Below are 21,871 nucleotides of genomic sequence, written 5' to 3'. Positions count from 1 at the left end.
TATCCGTGTACACGGTGAACCGGGAAGAAGCGAGGTAGTGCTTAAAGCGTTCGGTGACTGCCCACACCACTGCCAGGAACTCTAGCTTAAATGAGCTGTAATTCTCAGGGTTTCTTTCGGTGGGTCGCAGTTTTCGACTGGCGTAAGCGATTACCCGTTCTTTCCCCTGCTGGATCTGGGACAGTACGGCTCCTAGCCCGATGTTACTTGCGTCAGTGTAGAGGATAAAGGGCTGGCTGTAATCAGGGTACGCCAGGATTTCATCCCCCGTGAGGGCCATCTTCAGCTGGCGGAAGGACTCTTCTTCTAACTTCTCCCATTTGAAGGGCGGCTTCTGGTTCTTGGCCTTCCGGGACTGGCCTATCAGGAGGTCCTGCATAGGAGCTGCCTTTTTGGTGAAACCGGGGATGAATCTGCGGTAATAGCCTACCAACCCGAGGAACTGCCGCACTTCCTTTACACTGGAGGGACTTGGTCATTCTTTAATTGCGGTGATCTTATCAGGGTCGGGAGCCACTCCGTCAGCGCTCACCACGTGTCCCAGGTACTGCACCTTTGGTTTTAGGAGGTGACACTTGGAGGGTTTTACCTTTAGGCCGTAGTTTGCCAGAGCTTCGAACACTTCCGCCAGGTGTTTCAGGTGGTCCTCATAAGTCTTGGAATATACGATGACATCGTCCAGGTACAACAGGACCGTCTCGAAGTTTCTGTGGCCCAGACAGCACTCCATTAATCGTTGAAAGGTTCCTGGTGCGTTACAGAGTCCGAACGGCATGCAGGTAAACTCGCTAAGTCCCATCGGGGTGGTGAATGCGGTCTTCTCCCGGTCCGCCTCTGCTACAGGAACCTGCCAGTACCCGCTAGTGAGATCCAAGGTAGAGAAGAAGTTAGCAGATCTTAAAGCAGCCAAAGACTCCTCTATCCTTGGTAAGGGGTACGCATCCTTGTGTGTGATACGGTTGATTTTCCGGTAATCTACACACATCCTCATGGTGTTGTCTTTCTTTTTGACTAAGACTAGTGGAGCTGCCCAGGGGCTACAGCTATCCCTAATCACCCCAGCCTCCTTCATGTCCCTAAGCATCCCCTTGGCGTGTTGGTAGTGTGCAGGGGGTACGGGTCGATACCTCTCTTTTATGGGAAGATGGTCTCCCGTGGGGATGTGGTGTTCTACCCCCTTGACTCGCCCGAAGTCTAACGGGTGTTTACTAAACACTCTCTCGTACTCTTGAACCACCCGATAGACTCCCTGTCTCTGGTGTGAGGGAGTGGAGTCAGTACCCAAATGTAGTTGCTGACACCAGTCCTCCATTGTTTCCTTAGAGCCGTTACTTTCCTCCGGGGAAGATGGAGGCAAGGGTTCTACGGACTGTATGGAATTTTGATTGATGGTATACAATTTGGCTAGCGTGGCATACCGGGGCAGGTATACTTCCCTCTTCCCGATATTTATTATGCGAACGGGCACCCTCCCATGGCGTACATTGACCACCCCCCGTGCTGTCAAAATGGTGGGCCTACTGTCTGAGTAAACTGGTTCTACCATTGCCTGGTAATCTCTACCTCTCAGACCAATAGCTGCCCGGCACCAAATCATCATTTCACTTTTTGGGGGCATGGCAATAGGGAAAGGGTCACACATTCTTACGCTACCAATCTCACCACCGGAGAGTTCTATCTGTTGCCGTCGCATCAGTGCCCGGATCTCTTTCTGGAGCACTCGCTGCTGGCCGGAGCTGGCGTTCTTGGCAACCTGCTGTAAAAGGAAAATCACCTCTGCAAGACAATTTTCAATTACATTAGTTCCTAGAGTTATCTTTGGGTGACTCTCGTGCTTGTCAATGTCTACAATGATCAGTCCCTGTGCCGCCAATTCGACTCTACCTATTTTAATGGTCACCTCTTTAAATCCAATCTGTGGCACGGGCTGACCATTGCTGGCGATGATACTCAAGTCGTCGTCAGGGTAGCGGGTGATATCCGAGTCATTCCAGTACTGCTTGAAGAGCACGTACGGGATAGTGGTAACCTGTGACCCGGTGTCCAGTAGGGCACTCATGGGGATGCCATCCAGTACCACAGGCAAGACTGGACGTCCTCCCACATATTTGTCGCGCCAGTTCGATGGGCCTGATGATCTTTTTCCTGGGGTTTGGCCCTCTACCCCAGGTTGTGCCAGTTTAAAGGACAGTACCTTGCCATATGTCCGGGTTGATTGCAGCGGCGGCAGATGGGTTGTCCGTCCTCGTTGTATCGGTCGCTGGGTCTTCATCTGGCCGGTGGGGTCCTCCTTGGTCGACGCCACGGGATGTCCTCCGGTCCGGATGCCAGCTGGATCTTCCCTGGAGTGGAAACCTGTAAAGACTGCACAGTTCGGGTTAGCGCAGCAACGCTTTTAGCTAGCTCTTGGACCTGATGGTGCAGGTCTGGAGCCGGGTCATTGTTCAAAGCCTGCGCATCAGCTCCCACAGGCCCTGCCGACAAGGGCGCCGCCTCCTGGTGGTAAGTGGTAGTGGGGCGTCTGTGGGTCACAACGCCACCTGGTGCCGGTTCTCGGAGCACCCGGATGGCTCTGTCCTTGAACTGTGCAAATCCCAGATGAGGGTCCTGTAAGGCCATTGCCCGCAACTGGGTTCGGTGGGCATTGCAATATAAACCCTCTATAAATTGTTCAGTCAACAGCCTGTCCTCGTCTCCCACGCCGTCAGGGTCGGTCTGCTTAATGGCTCTCAGGGCCTCTTGTAGGTTCAGTGCATAGTCCCTTATACTCTCGTGTGCTCGCTGCTTGCACCCGTAGAATCTAAGCTTGATCTCGGCTGAGGTGCGGGTATCAAAGGTGTCCCTCAGCCGGGTTAGTATCCCTGCAACAGTCCTCCCCCCAGGTGGCCAGGACTTTACCTCCCTTTGGGCTGCCCCGGTTAATTGGGCCACCAGGATGCTCACTTTTTGCTCTTCTGTGAGGGGATACACCTGGAAGAGGCTATCCAGCTTTTCTCTAAAGTCATGCAGGGTATGTGACTCCCCTGAGTACTGGGGTAGCCAGGCCGCTCCCGGGATATAGGGCATGGTGAAAGGCATGACTGCAGCAGCGGTGACGCTGGCGGGGGTTGAGGCAGTGAAGCTCTCCTCCGTATCCGACATCTTCCTCCCCCCTAGTGGACCGTGGCCTACCTTGCGATGATCCTCTTCCGTAGGCCGCGGCTCCGCAGTGGATCGTCAGGGTTGAGGACCTTCCGTCGCGCTCCTGTGACGTCGGCGTCTGTTGGGCTCCTTCCAGGACCTTACGCAACGTCCGGACGTGAGGCGGGGCTTCAGTTCTCGCGCGCTTTCGGAGTCCACGCCCCTCTTCTTCCCGCGCGGCATCTTCAAGATGGCGTCCAACGGCGGGAAAACTCCACGGATGGCGGGAAGAAGGCAGAAGATGGCGCCGGATGGCGGGAAAACTTCGCGGATGGCGGGAAGAAGGTAGAAGATGGCGCCGGATGGCGGGAAACCTCCACGGATGGCGGGAATCTTCACCACTGGTAAGTTTGAACAGTCTTTTTCAGGCACGCAGTACCCGGTGGTTGCGGGCACGAGATCCTGCCGACTACGCCAAAAGTTGACGCACCCCTGGGCCTGTGTCGCACAGTGTTGCGCATGCAGGAGCTTACCCGGAGCCGGATCTGTTGAGGGTTGTAGTCTCGTGGCGGTGACCCGGTCCGTGCCCAGGGAGTCAGACTAAGTAGCGTTGTATTAGCGGTAGATGTTGGACGACTACGCCACCCGTTGGATGCAGCGAAGGAGCTGCCGCTGCAGGGCAGACCGCTGAGGCCGGTGGTAGGATTGTGCAGCGTGATAGTATCACCCCCAACGGGAGGGGTATGGCCTCAGGGCAGCCGACGTGGATGATGGGGGTAGCAGGAATCACTCAGAGACGATGCGGTGTAGTTCAGGGTCTTTACTGGTGATAAAGATAGACCCTCCCGGAGTACTGGCTAGCGATCGGGGCCTGGTCAGTCCTTGAGCAGATGGGATCTCCCCTGGCCAGGCGGAGTTGTAGGCCTCCCAAACTGACTGTACTCTTCTGGCTACCTTGCTAGAGGCGGGTATAAGTAGCCCACGTCCCTGAGTGTACCGTGTGGTGCTCACCCGTATGGCCGGTGACTCGGGGCCTTCTAGTGGCTTCCGCTCCATGACGGCGGTGCTGGTCCCACGCGTGTGACCGTGCCTTCGGGTTTCTTGGCCAGAGGACCTGAAATCCCCTGCCGGGCGGTTTCTGCTGCTGGGTAAAGATTAGTCCCCACAGCCTCGGACTCCGGGTCCGGTGATAGCTTCTCAGTCAGGGCGAGCTCTGCAGCTGCCAGCCCCTGACTCCTTATAGCACTGCTCCCACAGAGCTCCTGATGTTCTTCTCCTATATCTGCTGCTCTTCTCTGTCTCTACTTCTTCTCTACTCCCTAACCCTGCCTCAGCCCTAGGTTTATATAGGGGAAGTCCTTCCCCTCCCAGGACTGGGCAGGAGGTGTGGCATGCATAGGATCCCTGACCAAGAGACCTCCCACCTGCTCTCAGACGTAATATCTCTATCACTGTGGCAACCAGACCCCTGGGGTGTCACATGTGCAACCCACAGGACAGACGCCCTAATTCTCCCAACCAGCACTAAAGGGCCCGGCTGCATCCTACATAAAAATGGAAAATGTGCAAAAAAAAAAGAAAAAGAATTTATAAGATAAATACATTACATGAGGTATTTGTCGATATTTTGGCAAAAATACGCAAGTTCGCAACCCACGTCAAGGGTCCTCATACTTGCGAGTCCCTACTCTAAAATTAAAAATGCTTCACAGAAAAAGACATTCAAAAAACATCACAGAAAAGAAAACAACCTTATCAACCAAGTCAGATTACCAATGCACTAGCAGGATGCAGCAGACCCCCATGATAAAGGAGGTGAGTGGGTATTATATCAGTATTTTGAACCTGTGCTGCCCCTGCCTTTATCATGGGGGTCTTTTCTGTGAAGTGTCCTTAACCCTTTTACAACCTGGGGCGTAATAGTACGCACCAGGCTGTCACCCCCTGTTCAGCGCGGGCTCCGGCGCTGAGCCCACACTGAACCGGGCACCTGCCAGCTGATTTATACAACTGACATGTGCCTGCAACAGCCGCAGGTGGAATCGCGATCCACCCGCGGCTGTTAACATGTTAAATGCCGCTGTCAGTCTCTGACAGCAGCATTTAACAGCGCCGCGCCAGAAGCGCGTCACTTGCCCCGCCTATCGGTGACCCCGTCACATGATCGCGGGTCACTGATGGATGGGCATGACAACCCTGGGTCTGCAGCAGACTCCAGTGGTTGTCATGTACTGATCGCTATGAGCGCCGCCTAGTGGCCAGCGCTCATAGCACAGGAACATTTCTGCTACATAGAGGTGATCTGCTCAACACCTCTATGTAGCAGAGGCGTTCAGACAGTTGCTGCTTCTAGTCTCCTATGGAGACTATAGAAGCAAGCAAAAAGTGTAAAAAAATGTTTTTAAAAATATTAAAAAATATATAAAAGTTTAAATCACCTCCCTTTCGCCCCATTCAAAATAAAATAATAATAAAAAAAAAAACATATTTGGTATCGCCGTGTTCAGAATCGCCCGATCTATCAATATAGAAAAAGAATTAATCCGAACGGTAAATGGCGTAACGATAAAAAAATTCTAAACGCCAGAATTACATATTTCGGTCGCCGCAACATTGCAATAAAATGCAATAACGGGCGATTGAAACATCGGATCTAACCCAAAATGGTATCAATAAAAACTTCAGCTCGGTGTGCAAAAAATAAGCCCTCACCCGGCCCCAGATCCTGAAAAATGGAGACGCTACGGGTCTTGGAAAATGGCGCCATTTATTTTTTTTTTTAAGCAAACTTTGGAATCTTTTTTCACCACTTAAATAAAAAAGAATCTATACATGTTTGGTATCTACAAACTCGTAATGACCTGAAGAATAAGAATGGCAGGTCAGTTTTAGCAGTCAGTGAACGTGGTAAAAAAAAAAAAACATCTGTGGTATTGCACTTTTTTGCAATTTCACCGCACTTGGAATTTTTTTCCCATTTTCCCGTACACGATATGGTAAAACCAGTAATGTCGTTCAAAAGTACAACTTGTCGCGCAAAAAAATAAGCCCTCACATGGCCATATTGACCAAAAAATAACGCTATGGCTCTGGGAACAAGGGGAGCAAAAAACGGAAAATCCCAGGGTCCTTAAGGGGTTAATAATAAAGACCTTACTTTAAAAATGGCATTATGTATGTCGTTACTTGTGTTACCTTTATCTAATATTTGAATTTGTTTTGTGATCTGAAACATTTAAGTGTGACAAACATGTAAAAGAATAAGAAATCAGGAAGAGAGCAAACATTTTTTTACACCACTGTATATAGCAAGCTTGTTTTGGTCACCAAATCTATGTTGTAAACATTGCTCTGTTACAGTATATCTGCAAGAAGTATAGTTCTGTTGCTGTATCTATGTAGTGAACTTGTTACTGTATCTATGTAGTGAGGTTGGTTCTGTTACAGTAACAGAACCAAGCTCACTACATCCTGAATCTGTGTAGTATGCTTGGTTCTGTTACTGTATGTAGTGAGTTTGGGGTTGCACAGGGACATTCAATTCCAACATAACAATAGCCCCAGCTACATCTTCAGGGGTGGCCAGATTTAACCCTACTTACCTCTGCTGTTATAAGGCAGACAGAGGTAAACTACTCATGGCTATTCTTGGGTCAATTTTATTTACTTGCCCACAGGCTAAAGCTGACCATACACATTAGATAGCCAGTGGCCGAGTGACATTTCAGCCCACTGCTATCGCTGCCATCTCTGGCAGCATGCATAGCAATGCTGATCTTGCTTGAGCACTCCTGTGTTGTTTTGAGACCTGCTACAATCTCTGGATCATATGGACGCGGTTGTCTTTCTAAAGTACTGAAGCATAAACAATCATGTATGTGTTCTGACAGACGGGACAGGACACAACCCCCCAGGCCACAGATTGTGTACCCCTTGTATCAAGCAATCTGATTTCTGCTTGTCCAAGATGACCAACTGATGTGGCATGCCTGTGTTTTATATATTGGCAGATATACCCAATGAGACCTCTTCACTAGGGCACCTTATTTTCATTCTAACTAACACTAAGTAACAATATAGCATATCTCTCCTTTCTGTAGATATAAGGGATCCCAACATTACGATTTTTCCCCTATAATGACTCTCTAAACCTCACAGATTAACCCCTCTCAATAGTCTCCAAAATGAAATATTCCTCTACTTTTCATCTTCATACCGGAATATGATAGGAGATGTCTTCATAGCCAACCCCTACTTATCACGCTTCTTAGCTGGAGGCTTATAGTTGTGCAGTTGTCCATGTGACTCTCTTGTTCTTTCATCCCAATTACAGTGATTTTTTTGTATATTAACACCACCCATGCTAAGACCCCCATCCTACCATTCCTATGCTATGCAGTACTGACCCCCAGTATGGCAGAGCGGAGGACCTTTTATCGCTTCCTTTGTTGCTGCTGTCATGATGAGGCACCAGAGAAGAGCCCTTTAATCAGGTAACACTAGGTAGTATTGGTGATTTTGTATAATGCATACCTATAGTGATATATACCTATAAATACTTCTACTGTCTCTTGTATGATACCATATATGTTCCACTAATGTTTATTCTAATATTGCATGTACCACACATGAAATTCAGTCGGCGTAGTTGTTGGTGTACTACAAGTCACAATTTCCTGGAACTCCTGCACTTTTCAAGGCAACATAATTCTATCATGTACTGACATTTCTAGAGTATTCAATGCAATGTCAATGTCAGCTAAGTTTATACTAAGGCAGATAGGGCCTGTTTTTCCTAAGACAGACTACATATACTGTCTAGCTTTCAACTAAGGATTTTGTGGAGATGAAAATGTGTTATGAGTGTCTTAGATTGTGGAAGTTCCATTGTTCACCTTATCTAGGAGTAAAGGTGCCCACCTCAAATGCAGGATCATAGGTTTCTGATATGATGAAAGACTAAATACTCAAAGCAGGTACCAATAGTTTTCCATAGAAAATGCAAATGCTGCTAAAAAGCACTGAATCTAGTGGTTTGAAGCTAAGAAGTACCCCATTCAGAGGTTTGGAGGGACTCCTATTGGTACTCCAAATCTGTAGATACTCTTAGTGGAGCAGTACAGTGCTTGTTTTATTCCAGCAGTCCAATAGATCAGAGATGAGCATGTACAGCCGTCGCTCCATCCAATGGGGCATTGTAGAGCCTGTTCATGAGATCGCTGGTTGTGTGGGGTAAGGGTAAGTTGGGGTCCCTCTTTTTCCTTTCTTTCCATCTCCAAATCTTTTTTCATGCTTTTTTTTTTTTTTACAGCTCTCTATCACAATAGTGTTGTCTACTGTCAGTATGTATGACATGTTACTGTATGGTCAGGCCATCATGATGGTTTGAGTCACACTAATATCTCGATGAGTTAGTATCGAAATATATATAGGGTAGCCATGGAAAACAATCATATTTCTTGCAAAAAAATAACAAAACTGACATTCGTGAACAGTTAACTATATAAAGAGTGGCTAGAAGATGCCCATGTATCCACATGTCATCATGGAATAGTGAAAATTGGCATCAGCCATGAATCTTGTAATACACCCCTTTCCACCAAACCCTATATCCAGCTCTATGGCATGTTGGACACACAACAATATTATCTGCCGCAAAATGTACTGCTTAATTGGCAGAGAAGGCCAAGGGCGATGGGCCACCTTCATTTTTTACACTGCTCTGGTCAAATCAAAGGTGAGCTCTTTTTGCGATCAAAGAAAGTTTTACTGTGATGAATAAGGCTTGAAAAAATATTTCATCTAATCTGACTCTAGGGGCAATAGGATGAATTTATTGTTGCCAGGTTTAATATTCACTCTTGTCAATTTTAAAGACAACGGTAGGAAAATCAATTTGCCAATTGTATTTTATAGACTAGCAAATTGGAGAGCTTCCCTAGGATGTCTATGTTGGCACTGTGCCAGCCCCCACAGTGCCACTAATTCCTAGAGAGAACCTTCACCATCAGTACAAAGTGGGCACCAATTCTGTTTTTAATATTGTATTAACAGTAATGTATATTCGCAAGAGAATCCACAAAACAGTCTTATAGAAAAAAATTCCCCAAAAGGATAAATGTTATTAAATATTCATTAAAAGTATACAGCAAACCTAAAGAGAACACACATATAATGATAAAAACAAATATGGAAGGCAGTTGCCTCAAGGTTATAAGGCAATAGGAATGATACTAAGCAGATACATACTATGCCCCTATACACCCCTAAATACAATCCAGCCTGGCAGCGGAAGTTGGCACCCCCAGAATAAACCACGCAAGAATGCCATCCCCACTCTGCCTTGTCTTTCACTTATAAACACTATTGTTCCCAAAAATGATGTGCAGGTACAAACAAGAGTATGCTATGAAGGAAAAACGTACAAACAAATAGTTAATCCACCAACAAGATATGTGTGGTAAACACAACCATGGAATGCAAAAGGACAAATGGCTTTAAGGTACAGGACATAAGGGGCATCCTAGATGTTTCCTAAGGCTATTGTTGCACCCTAATGTCTACACACACACACACACACACACACACACACACACACACACACACACACACACACACTCTTAACCCATGGAACATTATAAACACCGATAAATCCCAAATATTAGTCCTGTACTGATAATCCCAAGCAAAGGAATGGGTCTCATCTATATTGATGTAAGTGAAATACATTCCCCATAATTACCAATACCATGTCCTAAATATTGGTTCTTGATATGAACCTATTGCAATGTGTCCCACTAGTATAAACATAGGTACATTCCCCATAGTTACCAATACCAAGATACTGTCACAGTTATCAACATGGAAACATTGTTTCACCTCAACGCGTTTCCCCTTATAGATGCCGGTTCATCAGGGGGCTAGGGGGAATTAAAAGAGCATTCCCTATGATGCCTGGATAACTGCATTTATTATTGCCGCTCTTGTGGTTCCGCCCCTGATTATGTATACTTGTAGTATGTTGAGTGACTACCGCTAACAGTTGTTGCTATTGACTTATTGACCGTAACATGAATGAGCTGACTATATGGTACAGCTGCTAGAAGACGTACTGGCCTGGGGCTATATATAACTCATGTTCTGACATATGTATGTAGAATGTGATGTATTGGTGAAGTTTCCAAGTGACCTAAAGTTCTCCTACAAACAACCTCTTCAGGAAAAGCAGATGCTTGTCAAATGTCACCGTGCATGAGGGAATCCTTGTCGTAACTTGGGACAGTTTGTGCTCAGGGATCTATTTGTATTGTAGCGATACCCTCTTGTACTTTGCCCGGGAGGTGAAACGTCGGAGAGCAGAAGAAGCAAACTTGTGGAATGAGCCCCAAGATGTGTCTCACACTGAAAGAGACGACGATCGAGAGCTGTACAACTTGCTGCAGAAGCGAGCACGGACCCGGAGGGGCTCAGAGGTCAGTAAGTGACGGGAAATCGTGAATATCAGAAGCCGACGGAACAGCAGGACAAAGAGCATGTACAAAGATGGTTGGAGATTTTACTTGGACTGGAGGAACAGTAGTTCCATATTTACCAACGTCGATATTTTTCAAATAAAGATGTTTAAATTCTGGTTTGGGAACCGCAAAATAGGTTGCAAATTTTTGGGGTAAGGCATATGAAAACCTTGTTTTCTCTAAATTTGCCAAGATTGTTTCCAGAAAATTGGGACAGTCCCAGCAAATTTAGATGTAATTTTAGTCTTTAAACATCAACAACCATGTCAACTGTGGGGTAACCACAAGGCCATACAAAAGAAAAACCATGGAGAAGCATATATGTAAAAGACCACCCTGTCTATTATACATACAGTCCAACTTCTTTTCGAAGACCCCCCATTACCTTACTACTTTTCAGTGCTATTTATATGCAAGAGATTTGGCGCTCTATGCCAGAAAAATGGAGCTTTGACCTTTTTATGTAGACCTATTAAGAAATCGTTGAGAACAGAATGTTGGATCTGAAAATGATAGTAAAATGCAAAGATATGCTTTCAGCAATGTTGCTGAAATAAGCAATAATAGGTCTTAAAGAGGACCTGACGCCAGATCAAGAGAAACTGGTTTTTGTTCTCATTTTTTCTTCCCTTTTTTTTTAAATCTGCTATACCGTTCCTTATTATTTTGTGCTAATTATATGTTTTTTTACCAAGGTGGGTGGTCCTCACAATGTAATAATGCAGAGCACCCTAAAGACATGCCTCCAGAGAATCTGGCAAGCACCACCCCCTTGTAAAGACTGTACAAATAAGCATCAAATAGTAATATATAGAAATATCTCTTTGTAACCATATGGTGGATTTACAAAGAAAAAAAAAATGTAATACTCATTGGAGCAGTGGGCATAAAGGAGGCTACGTTCACACACTGCGTATTTTTGCACGCTTTTTTGCGCACGCCTTTTCAAAATATGCAATGTGCCTTGTGTCTGCCGGCAAAGTGAATGGGAAATTCACTTTGCTGTTCAGACACTGTTTAATTTTACGCAACGCGAAAGCGCAGCTGCGTAAAGAATTTACATGTCAATTCTTTACGCACCGCGGCCTGCGCTTTCTCCGATATTGTGCCCTTTATAAGCGATGGAAGTACGCAGCGGTGTTCGCACACTGCGTAATTCCAGCGCTTTTTTACGGAGGTGCAGGAGAAATGAAGGATGTGACGTCACACGGGGGCAGCCCTAGGGAAAACAGGAACAGGAAATCCCACTATTTTGGGATTCTTTGTTCCTGGTTCCCCGCCGCTGCTCACGTGTGACGTCCATCAATGTCGGTGTCCTCATCGAGGCGGTAAGTATATGTATGTGTAATGTATGTGTCTGTGTGTCATGTGTGTACTGTCTGTGTCTATGTATCGTGTGTGTGAGTGTGAGTGTCCCCCTAGCAGTGTACGTACAGACAGCTTCTGGCTGCAGTACATACACAGCTTAACTTAAAAGAAAAAAACTATGGATATTCACCTATCCGATGGATGGGAGAGGCGTCCGGTCCGGTTGAAGGATGAAAAGCTGGATGGCAGCGCTCAGCTGCGATCCAGCCTGTCATCTCAATGCCATCCCAGCGTGGGAGAATTCTCCTGCTCAAGCGCTGAGCGCAGGAGAATTTTCCCACGCTGTCAGTGACGTGCATGAGGTGAGCCGAGTTCATTGGACATGATCTCGGCTCATCTGGATGCCGTCACAGCCAGACACTGAGGAGCGCAAGCATGCCTGCGCTTCTCAGTGTCTGTGGCATGGCAAGCTGGATGGCAGCTTTCTGCTGCGATCCAGCCTGTCATGTGACTGTAGCAGAGCTGAAGCTGTCCTGGGAACCATGGAAAGGTAAGGATGAGGTTTTATTATTATTTTACTTTTATTGTAGAAGACATTGGCTTCAGCTGGAATGGGTCGTGATGGTAAGTATGGTTTAATTTAGAACATTAAAAAATTGTGTGTTTATTTCAATTAAAGGACTTTATTCTGGGTGTTGTGTTTTTTTTAAATACTTTACTAGAAATTCATGGCGGTCATGTCTAATATTGGCGTGACCCCATGAATTTCGGGCTTAGGGCCAGCTGATAACACCAAGCTGGCCCTAACCCCTTTATTACCCAGTGAGCCACGGCACCAGGGCCCTGGATGAGTTGGGTACAGCGCCAGAAGATGGCGCTTCTATGAACGCGCCATTTTCTGGCGTGGCTGCGGACTGCAATTTGCAGCGGGGGGGGCCCAGAAAGCTTGGGCCTCCCTGCGCTGCGGATTCCAGCCCCCAGCTGCCTAGTTGTACCTGGCTGGACACAAAAATAGGGCGAAGCCCCACGTATTTTTTTTTTTAATTATTTCATGAAATTCATGAAATAATAAAAAAAAAAAGGGCTTCCCTATATTGTGTCCGGCCAGGTACAAATAGGCAGCTGGTGGTTGGGGGCTGCCCGTTCCTGCCTGCTGTACCTGGCTGGACACAAAAATAGGGCGAAGCCCCACGTCAATTTTTTTTTTAATTATTTCATGAAATTCAGTGTATAATCTCTTCTCAGTAGAGAAGACAGGAAATGACATCAATGACACTTTTTTTTTTCTCTTTTTTTTTTTCAACAAACTTTGTCTGTCTTTGTAGTGTACATTGCAGAAAAAACGCATGCGTAAAAAAACGCAGCAAAAAACTCAGTGTGTGAATGGAGGTGTTTTTTTCACCTGCGAAAAAAAACGCAGGTAAAAACTGCAGGAAAATACGCGCGAGTAAAAAAAAAGCAGCAAATACGCAGTGTGTGAATGTAGCCTAAGAGCAAAAAGTTATTTTTACGATAGTGAGCAGTAAAGACTTCACTAAAAAGACTAACAAAACTTTAGTCCTAATTGTACTGTCGGTTTTTGGGCTGATCATTGAATATAATTGAGAATTTAATATAGTCTTCAGATTTTCAATATTAAGGTCAGGTCACTCTGAAAATCACTGGAAATACGATGAAGGATTAAAGGCTAAGAATACAGACCTAAGATGACAGAAAGAGATACATGATCTTTGAAGTCAGCAATGGCCAGCATGCTCAGGAAGACAGGTGAAGATGAATAGCGTTGTATCTTTCTATGAGATGCTTGTGATTTTCCACCTCTTACTCAGGGTTACCGCCGACTGAGTTTTGATATCGGCGCCCACAGACAGATCCGTAAAGATGTGAAGGATCGTTGGAGGGCTCTTCTGGAAAATCTAGGTGAGCCAATGATTACCGAATATTTTCACAAGGTTTAATCTGTATATCTGACATGGCAAAAAAACCTGATGCATTGCCTGCAGAATCCATGGACTGTCCACATTGTTGCAGACTGGATTTTGTTCAGATTCTGGTGGATTGTTCCCATTGAGTTCATTGTGGGGGGTTGGTGCTAGATAAAATCTGTGACAAATCCCAATTTTCTGTAGTTTCTGTTGCAGAATATGTACATTCAGATGAGTTAAAAATAAGAAAAGTTGAAAACTTCTCCTGATGGTCATGTGACAATCACCCCCTTGTCCCCCTCCAGTCTCTGTACGTCCAGCCCGTAGTGATCACTTGTGATCAGATATCTGAGCTGGAGGCCAAAAAATGTGGGGACTGGAGCAGTATTCAACAACTGCCAGAGGAGGTGAATGTATTGCTTTTATTGCAGATGTCCTGCTGTTTTCCACAGGAAAATTCGAAAAATAAATCACAACCAAAATTTGCACAATTCAGTACAGCTGCAAATTTCCCTTTGGTTTTCCATCCATTTGTGTGAATATACCCTTATTTTTCCAGTCTTTACTCAGATTCTTTCTTTCACACTCAGGTTTTCATAATGAAGCAGATTCTTTGCTCACTGTGACCTCCAACCACTCCTATAATAGTATGCTGGACCCCACAGAGGCTCGTCGTCTGCTCAACCTGTTGGCCCAGGAGACCAGCATATTTGAACAGCACAACCTTCCACCTCCTGAGAGGTACCTATTTGTTCTGGTAAGTCAAGAGGAAGACTAAAGATTTCCACATACTCCCTCAGATCCTACGACACCAAAGATTTAAGCCGGCCATATGTGTTATATAGCTGTTAAGCCATCTTGGGTGTATCCCATACATAGGATCACTCGTTCTGTGAGAAAGTCACTGATAGACATCTCTGCTGGTGGCTTATCTCTGGGAGAACAAGGCGATCCGCAGTCTGAAATCGGACATCCCTGATCAACATATTCCCTGCCAATCAGTTGGCTGGTGGCACCATACACATTAGATTGTTGTCCAATCTCGTCAATATCGTCGGGTGCGGCTGACAATACTCTAATGTGTATGGGGGTCCTTTAGACTTGTATGACATCAGAACATATCATCAAAAGAGTTGTGTAAAATAGGAAAAACTTTACTTTGTGCTTCCAAAAACACTTCCGCACTTGTCCACAGATTGGGTGTGATTTTTCCACTGAGCCCCATTTACATAAATGGACCTGAGCTTAGTACAACAAGATAAAGCCATTGTGAACAACAACCATGTTTTTATAATCCTGCACAACCCTTTAAGAGCAGATACAGGACCATTATGTTATATAACTCATTTATAATCACATGACAATCAAAGCCAAGAAAAAGGGGTAAGTCCAGTGACTCCCCCAGTTATTCAGATATCAGGTGGGAGCCATACAACTTGAGTTTGTTGAACAGAAGATGTGGCCTTCTTCCTTTTGCAAGAGTATTATTCACTTTAATTTAGAACTTCTTTCAAATACTGTCCAGTTCCTATTAATCAGGTTCTAAACAAATTATAGATTAATTTCAGGGAACCTTTAATAAAACAAAATCCAGATACAGTATTTGATTTTAGCTTTGCGCTATGTCCTCCTAGTTGGTATTTTATCAGTTCATGCCAATATGACCTCTCTGCTCATCTTCCCATGTGGCACACTCCTCATATCTTACCACCCCACATAGTTTACTGTAGAAGAAGTGTAGAAAGGCGATGATGATCAGTGGCCCTTCCAGGGGTTTAACTATTTTAAATGTTATGTATTGGGTAGATGAGAGATTAATATATGGTTTATTTTATAAGCGTATCATTAATATGCCATATACGAATCAGATCAGTTTCTGATAATTAGAACTCATGTAAGATTTGTATAGCACCTCATAAAACATCTCCAGATCTATGATGGGAACAATATCTGACCCCTGGCTCTCCTTCTGAAGATTAACTTTTCATCCAAGGCTTTTGAACAGTATGTACAGTAATAGAATATCCATATTTGACATGGTGAATCTCTGCAGTGCAGGAGTAGTTGAATTTATGGTCTTCATTGAAAGGTCCCTCCATCGCCCCCCTCCACCACCTTCTTCCCTCAGGCTCGTAACACAATGTTCTGGATTGTGTGATTTGCTGTAAGTGGTGACAGAACAGACACTAATTACAAGTGTTAAATGTCAGCTCTGGAGTGTTTCATTCCGCAGAGATCTGTTAGCGCTGATGATGAGGATGAGGAAGCCCCTTATGGTTTTTGTTATGGAGAGCGTAACACTATAGAGAACAGAGATGAGTCCATAAAGATGACACTATTTATTTATAACATGGGAACCTAATGTTTTTCAGGACCGGCTCATCGTTCTCGACATGGTAACAGAGTTTGTATCTATTGCAAGACAGTTTTACCCCCCTGAGACCTTGGACAGCAGCGAGAAGGAGAGTGTTGGGCCTGGCACTGCTGTCCTGGTTATCCCGTGCAAGCAAAAAGTGGAAAATGGTGGAGATAACGAGGAAGAAGAATGTATTGAGGTGGACGAAGAAAATTTTCTGGTCAATCTCATCGAATGATAATTGCCAATATTAACTTCCATCTTTTACCTATTGTCCTCAGCTTTCTGTTCTCCTCCACTCTATAGCCCACCATGCCACTACCTAGCTCATTTTCTGGCAACCATGCCCACTTCCTTCTATTCAATCATGTTATATATATATAGAGATGTTTTCACCCTTCAAATAGAATCTTTCTCCTGCACCAGGGGTCAACACCCTACAGAAAAACAGCTTTTATGAGACTACAACTCATAGCATACCCCGATTGTAAGAAGGCTAAACCCTGTCCTACATTAAGATCCGAACATACGTTTATTTTAATTACAACTTTTTAGGGCAAAATACTTCCAAAGTGACTGTTCTTTTTAAAGAGTCTTTGTCTTGTGTCAAGTTATTATATGTTTTATGCAACTGTTTTTGTTTTTTTATTAATATCCCACTCTGGAGAAAAATTACAATTAATATAGTAGTCCGATCCTAAGAGTTGCTTTAGCCTGCTTTGGTGCTGTGGTATAATGTCAGGATCCCAGGAAAGCACAATAGTGACAAACCCTGTTGGATGACTTATGGTGGCCATAGTGGATGCGACTAAGCTTTATCCAAAAGAGAGATACATAAAAATGTTCAACAAGATTTACTGTATAAGCAAAAGACAGGCTGTCGATGGAGTTCAAGAAAAAATTTAGGATTCCTGACGACAGTCAGAATTTAGAGCTTCACAGAGTGCTACAGCCCATGCTCGGATTTTTCCTACACAGTGCCATCCCTTTCCAAATACTTCAACTCTGCTACGCTTTCAGCTCTTCTCTTCAGAAGTATTTTCACATTCATTACCCATCGCCTTTGTGTTTGTCTGAATAATCACTTCAGTAAAGTAATAAACAGAATTATTCCTTGTCATGGTCAAGATTACAGTGCACCTGCCTGCAACCCAAACCCTGCTCTACCTAGAATCGTCTGACTCGGTTGTGTCTTCTGACTGTGCTATTTCTTTTATAGAGGTAGACCATGAGCCTTAGGGCAGACAGGGTAAGGGCTCATGGAGAAGTCCATGAAACTCGGTCCGAGTACGGATAGCAATGCACGGACTGTCCGTCAGTGTCCCAACTCAGACTCATACATGCCTATAAGGGTGTCAAGCTCAGGTTAGGAGACCAGTGGACAGTCTGCATTGCAATCCGTGCTTTGACCGAGGTTCATGGACATCTACATTAGCCCTTACCCTGAACTGCTTCTCCTGATTTCCGGTTTACTTACAGCCTTAACTATGGAGATATGAGCTGCAGAACTTGGTGGTGGCCACTAAGCAATGTATTGGGCTACTGTGTCCTGCCCTGTAGATCTCTTACATCTGCCTACTGCCAGAGCAGATTGCAGCTGATCAGTGACGAGTGACATAGTTTCACTACAATAAGTGCAGAGCTGTGCTGTATGGAGCTGTCTAAACAATGAAGGGGATGCCGCGCTCTCTTGTCTTTTGGCCAAGTACAGGAGAAAAATGGGATGAGAAGTCTGTGAGGTGCAGCTTCAATCAATAGCTGCAGAATAGGAGGTGTTGGGGGTGAAGGTGACATCTTTTTGGCAACTACTTCAGTACAGCCTTGTAACATTCAGCAATAGTGATTACGGCCTGTGGTATTAAAGGGGTGGGCCTGTGTTCAAAAAGAGGGACATTGTTTTCCCACAACATAAACCAGTCATGTCCATTGGCTGGGAATAGTATTACTCCCTTTCAAGTGAGTGAGATTGAGTTGTAATTCAAGGCACAGCCCATAGACAAAGCTAGGACTTTTTCTGTTTCTGAAAAATAAGAGACTTTTTTTTTAATACTGGATCACCCCTTTAACAGTCATGTTATAATACATCAATTTAGTAGCTTAATTTTGTTTATACAGAAAGAGCAGGGGGTTACATTTGTTTGGACATATCTAAGATGTAATATCAGGTTCTTGTAACACTTTATGCAGCGGCACCACCTGTCAGTAGTGACCATCTGCCAAAATGCCTTTTCCAACATGTTGGGGAATCATTTGCACAGACATCTGCTAATCTGATTGGTTATCACCTATGAAATCATTACTGAATGGTACCATACATGTCAGTTTTCGAGCAGGTAACACTGGGCACCTGGCTATTTGGTTTGTCCAAAGTACCATCCATGGTCAAACTACCATGCATTTGCCAGAAAACAAGTCTGATTTTTAATTGTGATCCACTTTCATAAGAAAGCAACACACAGATTCCTAAAAAATAATTAGTAGTGGATTAAGTAGCTTTTTATCCCTCCAACAGAAGCAAGATACATGCGTGTGCCAGCAAAGTGGGTACAGGCTTTAAAATAACTTTCTCAGATTGCATATTGGCATGAAATGAGACATGGAGATTAATGGTGCTGAGCTTGTTGATTTTATAGAGGAGAATTGTGAAGGTCACATTGACATTGAACCGCAGCCAGCTGATACTACCCGAATAAAGTGAGACAGCTGCACTAATAATGGAAAGAATGTTTTTTAATCTTTAGATTAATTAAAAAAAAAAAAATGTAGAGATTAAGGATGCACCTCAATGACCTGAGCATGACAAAGCTGCGGAGGCCGAGCCTATAGCACGAGGTGGAGGAAATGGATCCTTCTTATTTACTTGCAGTTTGCTATATGGGTTGTTACTACATAGAAGACTGATGATAGGTTTTGGCAGATCATGGTTTGAGAATTGCTGGATTGGGTGATGATGGTAAAATATTCATGGAGGGGGTCACTAATCTTTAGCTGGTAATTGAAGGAGGTCATTATCTACACTACTGACACAGGCTACCCTTCAGTCTTTAATCTCAGCATATAGATGACCTCACTGTAGAAATGTCCTGGCAACATCATCAATCCTATCACCGGAGGTGCAACAAGTCAACAAACTAAATGAACAGCCAGAGTGCTATTACAATCTCTTTCAATCCTCCCTATTCACGGCATGGAAAACAGTTTGTAAACCACCTGTCCTCCTTTCTCTGGGGGTAACCAGTTACTTGGTCTTTCTCCTTTCTAAAACCTGCCCTCCCACCCCTGCCCAAAGGCACAATTTTTACAGCCTCCCATCCTTTCCACCATGGCTTCCAGTTGATCTATACAACTCCCTGGCTGAAAAGAGAAAAAAAAGTATTCGTACATGAATGGCAGTAAATGGCGGTGCCTACCTGCTGGTCTCATCTGGACACAACGGAAATGGCCAGAAAAGCCCACTCAGCCAATCACTAGCTGCAACTGTTTCATCCTGTCCAGCCAGTAATGTGTGATAGTACACTGATAACTACAGTCAGGAGATCACTGTACACACACACACACACACACACTAATATATATTTATATACAGTACAGACCAAAAGTTTGAACACACCTTCTCAATTAAAGCTTTTTCTGTATTTTCATGACTATAAAAATTGTACATTCACACTGAAGGCATCAAAACTATGAATTAACACATGTGGAATTATATACTTAACAAAAAAGTGTGAAACAACTGAAAATATGTCTTATATTCTAGGTTCTTCAAAGTAGCCACCCTTTGCTTTGATGACTGCTTTGCACACTCTTGGCATTCTCTTGATGAGCTTCAAGAGGTAGTCACCAGAAATGGTCTTGCAACAATCTTGAAGGAGTTCCCAGAGATGCTTAACACTTGTTGGCCCTTTTGCCTTCACTCTGCGGTCCAGCTCACCCCAAACCATCTCGATTGGGTTCAGGACTGGTGACTGTGGAGGCCAGGTCATCTGGCGTAGCACCCCATCACTCTCCTTCTTGGTCAAATAGCCCTTACACGGCCTGGAGGTGTGTTTGGGGTCATTGTCCTGTTGAAAAATAAATGATGGTCCAACTAAACGCAAACCGGATGGAATAGCATGCCGCTGCAAGATGCTGTGGTAGCCATGCTGGTTCAGTATGCCTTCAATTTTGAATAAATCCCCAACAGTGTCATCAGCAAAGCACCCCCACACCATCACACCTCCTCCTCCATGCTTCACGGTGGGAACCAGGCATGTAGAGTCCATCCGTTCACCTTTTCTGCGTCGCACAAAGACATGGTGGTTGGAACCAAAGATCTCAAATTTGGACTCATCAGACCAAAGCACAGATTTCCACTGGTCTAATGTCCATTCCTTGTGTTCTTTAGCCCAAACAAGTCTCTTCTGCTTGTTGCCTGTCTGTAGCAGTGGTTTCCTAACAGCTATTTTACCATGAAGGCCTGCTGCACAAAGTCTCCTCTTAACAGTTGTTGAAGAGATGTGTCTGCTGCTAGAACTTTGTGTGGCATTGACCTGGTCTCTAATTTGAGCTGCTGTTAACCTGCGATTTCTGAGGCTGGTGACTCGGATAAACTTATCCTCAGAAGCAGAGGTGACTCTTGGTCTTCCTTTCCTGGGGCGGTCCTCATGTAAACCCGTTTCTTTGTAGCGCTTGATGGTTTTTGCAACTGCACTTGGGGACACTTTCAAAGTTTTCCCAATTTTTCACACTGACTGACCTCCATTTCTTAAAGTAATGATGGCCACTCATTTTTCTTTACTTAGCTGCTTTTTTCTTGCCATAATACAAATTCTAACAGTCTATTCAGTAGGACTATCAGCTGTGTATCCACCAGACTTCTGCACAACACAACTGATGGTCCCAACCCCATTTATAAGGCAAGAAATCCCACTTATTAAACCTGACAGGGCACACCTGTGAAGTGAAAACCATTTCTGGTGACTACCTCATGAAGCTCATCAAGAGAATGCCAAGAGTGTGCAAAGCAGTCATCAAAGCAAAAGTTGGCTACTTTGAAGAACCTAGAATAGAAGACATATTTTCAGTTGTTTCACACTTTTTTGTTAAGTATATAATTCCACATGTATTAATTCATAGTTTTGATGCCTTCAGTGTGAATGTACAATTTTCATAGTCATGAAAATACAGAAAAATCTTTAAATAAGAAGGTGTGTCCAAACTTTTGGTCTGTACTGTATATACCTAGCACTCTGGCCCTGTCCTTATAATCTATAGTCAGGAGATCACTGTATACTATATAGAGATCCGGCACAGCGTGATCCTGTACTGATAATCTACAGTCAGATCACTGTACATTATATAGAGATCCAGCACTGTGTGATTCTGTCCTGATAATCTACAGTCAGGAGATCACTGTACACTATATAGAGATCCAGCACTGTGTGATCCTGTCCTGATAATCTACAGTCAGGAGATCACTGTACATTATATAGAGATCCAGCGCTGTGTGATCCTGTCCTGATGATCTACAGTCAGGAGATCACTGTACACTATATAGAGATCCAGCTGTGTGATCCTGTCCTGATGATCTACAATCAGGAGATCACTGTACACTATATAGAGATCCAGCTGTGTGATCCTGTCCTGATGATCTACAGTCAGGAGACCAC

At 44.5% G+C, this 21,871-nt stretch overlaps 1 protein-coding gene across 1 annotated transcript; it reads left to right on the top strand.

The window, feature by feature from the left end:
- Positions 1-7,436: 7,436 nt before the first annotated feature.
- LOC141272560 (melanoregulin-like) lies at positions 7,437-17,341 on the top strand. The gene is made up of 5 exons (XM_073683408.1): positions 7,437-7,613; positions 10,433-10,592; positions 13,772-13,862; positions 14,458-14,624; positions 16,240-17,341. The coding sequence occupies exons 1-5, from the start codon at positions 7,534-7,536 to the stop codon at positions 16,459-16,461; spliced, it is 720 nt and encodes a 239-aa protein (XP_073539509.1). The 5' UTR covers positions 7,437-7,533; the 3' UTR covers positions 16,462-17,341.
- Positions 17,342-21,871: the final 4,530 nt, after the last annotated feature.

The sequence above is a fragment of the Phyllobates terribilis genome, unplaced genomic scaffold (genome assembly GCF_046119375.1).
Source record: "Phyllobates terribilis strain yellow unplaced genomic scaffold, ASM4611937v1 Scaffold_5__5_contigs__length_657084704, whole genome shotgun sequence".
In the NCBI taxonomy this organism is placed as follows: Eukaryota; Metazoa; Chordata; class Amphibia; order Anura; family Dendrobatidae; genus Phyllobates; species Phyllobates terribilis.
Note: the sequence above shows the minus strand (reverse complement) of the source record. Positions and strands in the feature narration are given on the sequence as shown.

Excerpts from the sequence above, each read along its gene's own strand:
- LOC141272560 (XM_073683408.1), top strand. The coding sequence starts at position 7,534 with ATGGCAGAGCGGAGGACCTTTTATCGCTTCCTTTGTTGCTGCTGTCAT. Across the intron at positions 10,593-13,771 it reads GGACCCGGAGGGGCTCAGAG|GGTTACCGCCGACTGAGTTT; the intron begins GTCAGTAAGTGA and ends CCTCTTACTCAG. Across the intron at positions 14,625-16,239 it reads AGAGGTACCTATTTGTTCTG|GACCGGCTCATCGTTCTCGA; the intron begins GTAAGTCAAGAG and ends AATGTTTTTCAG.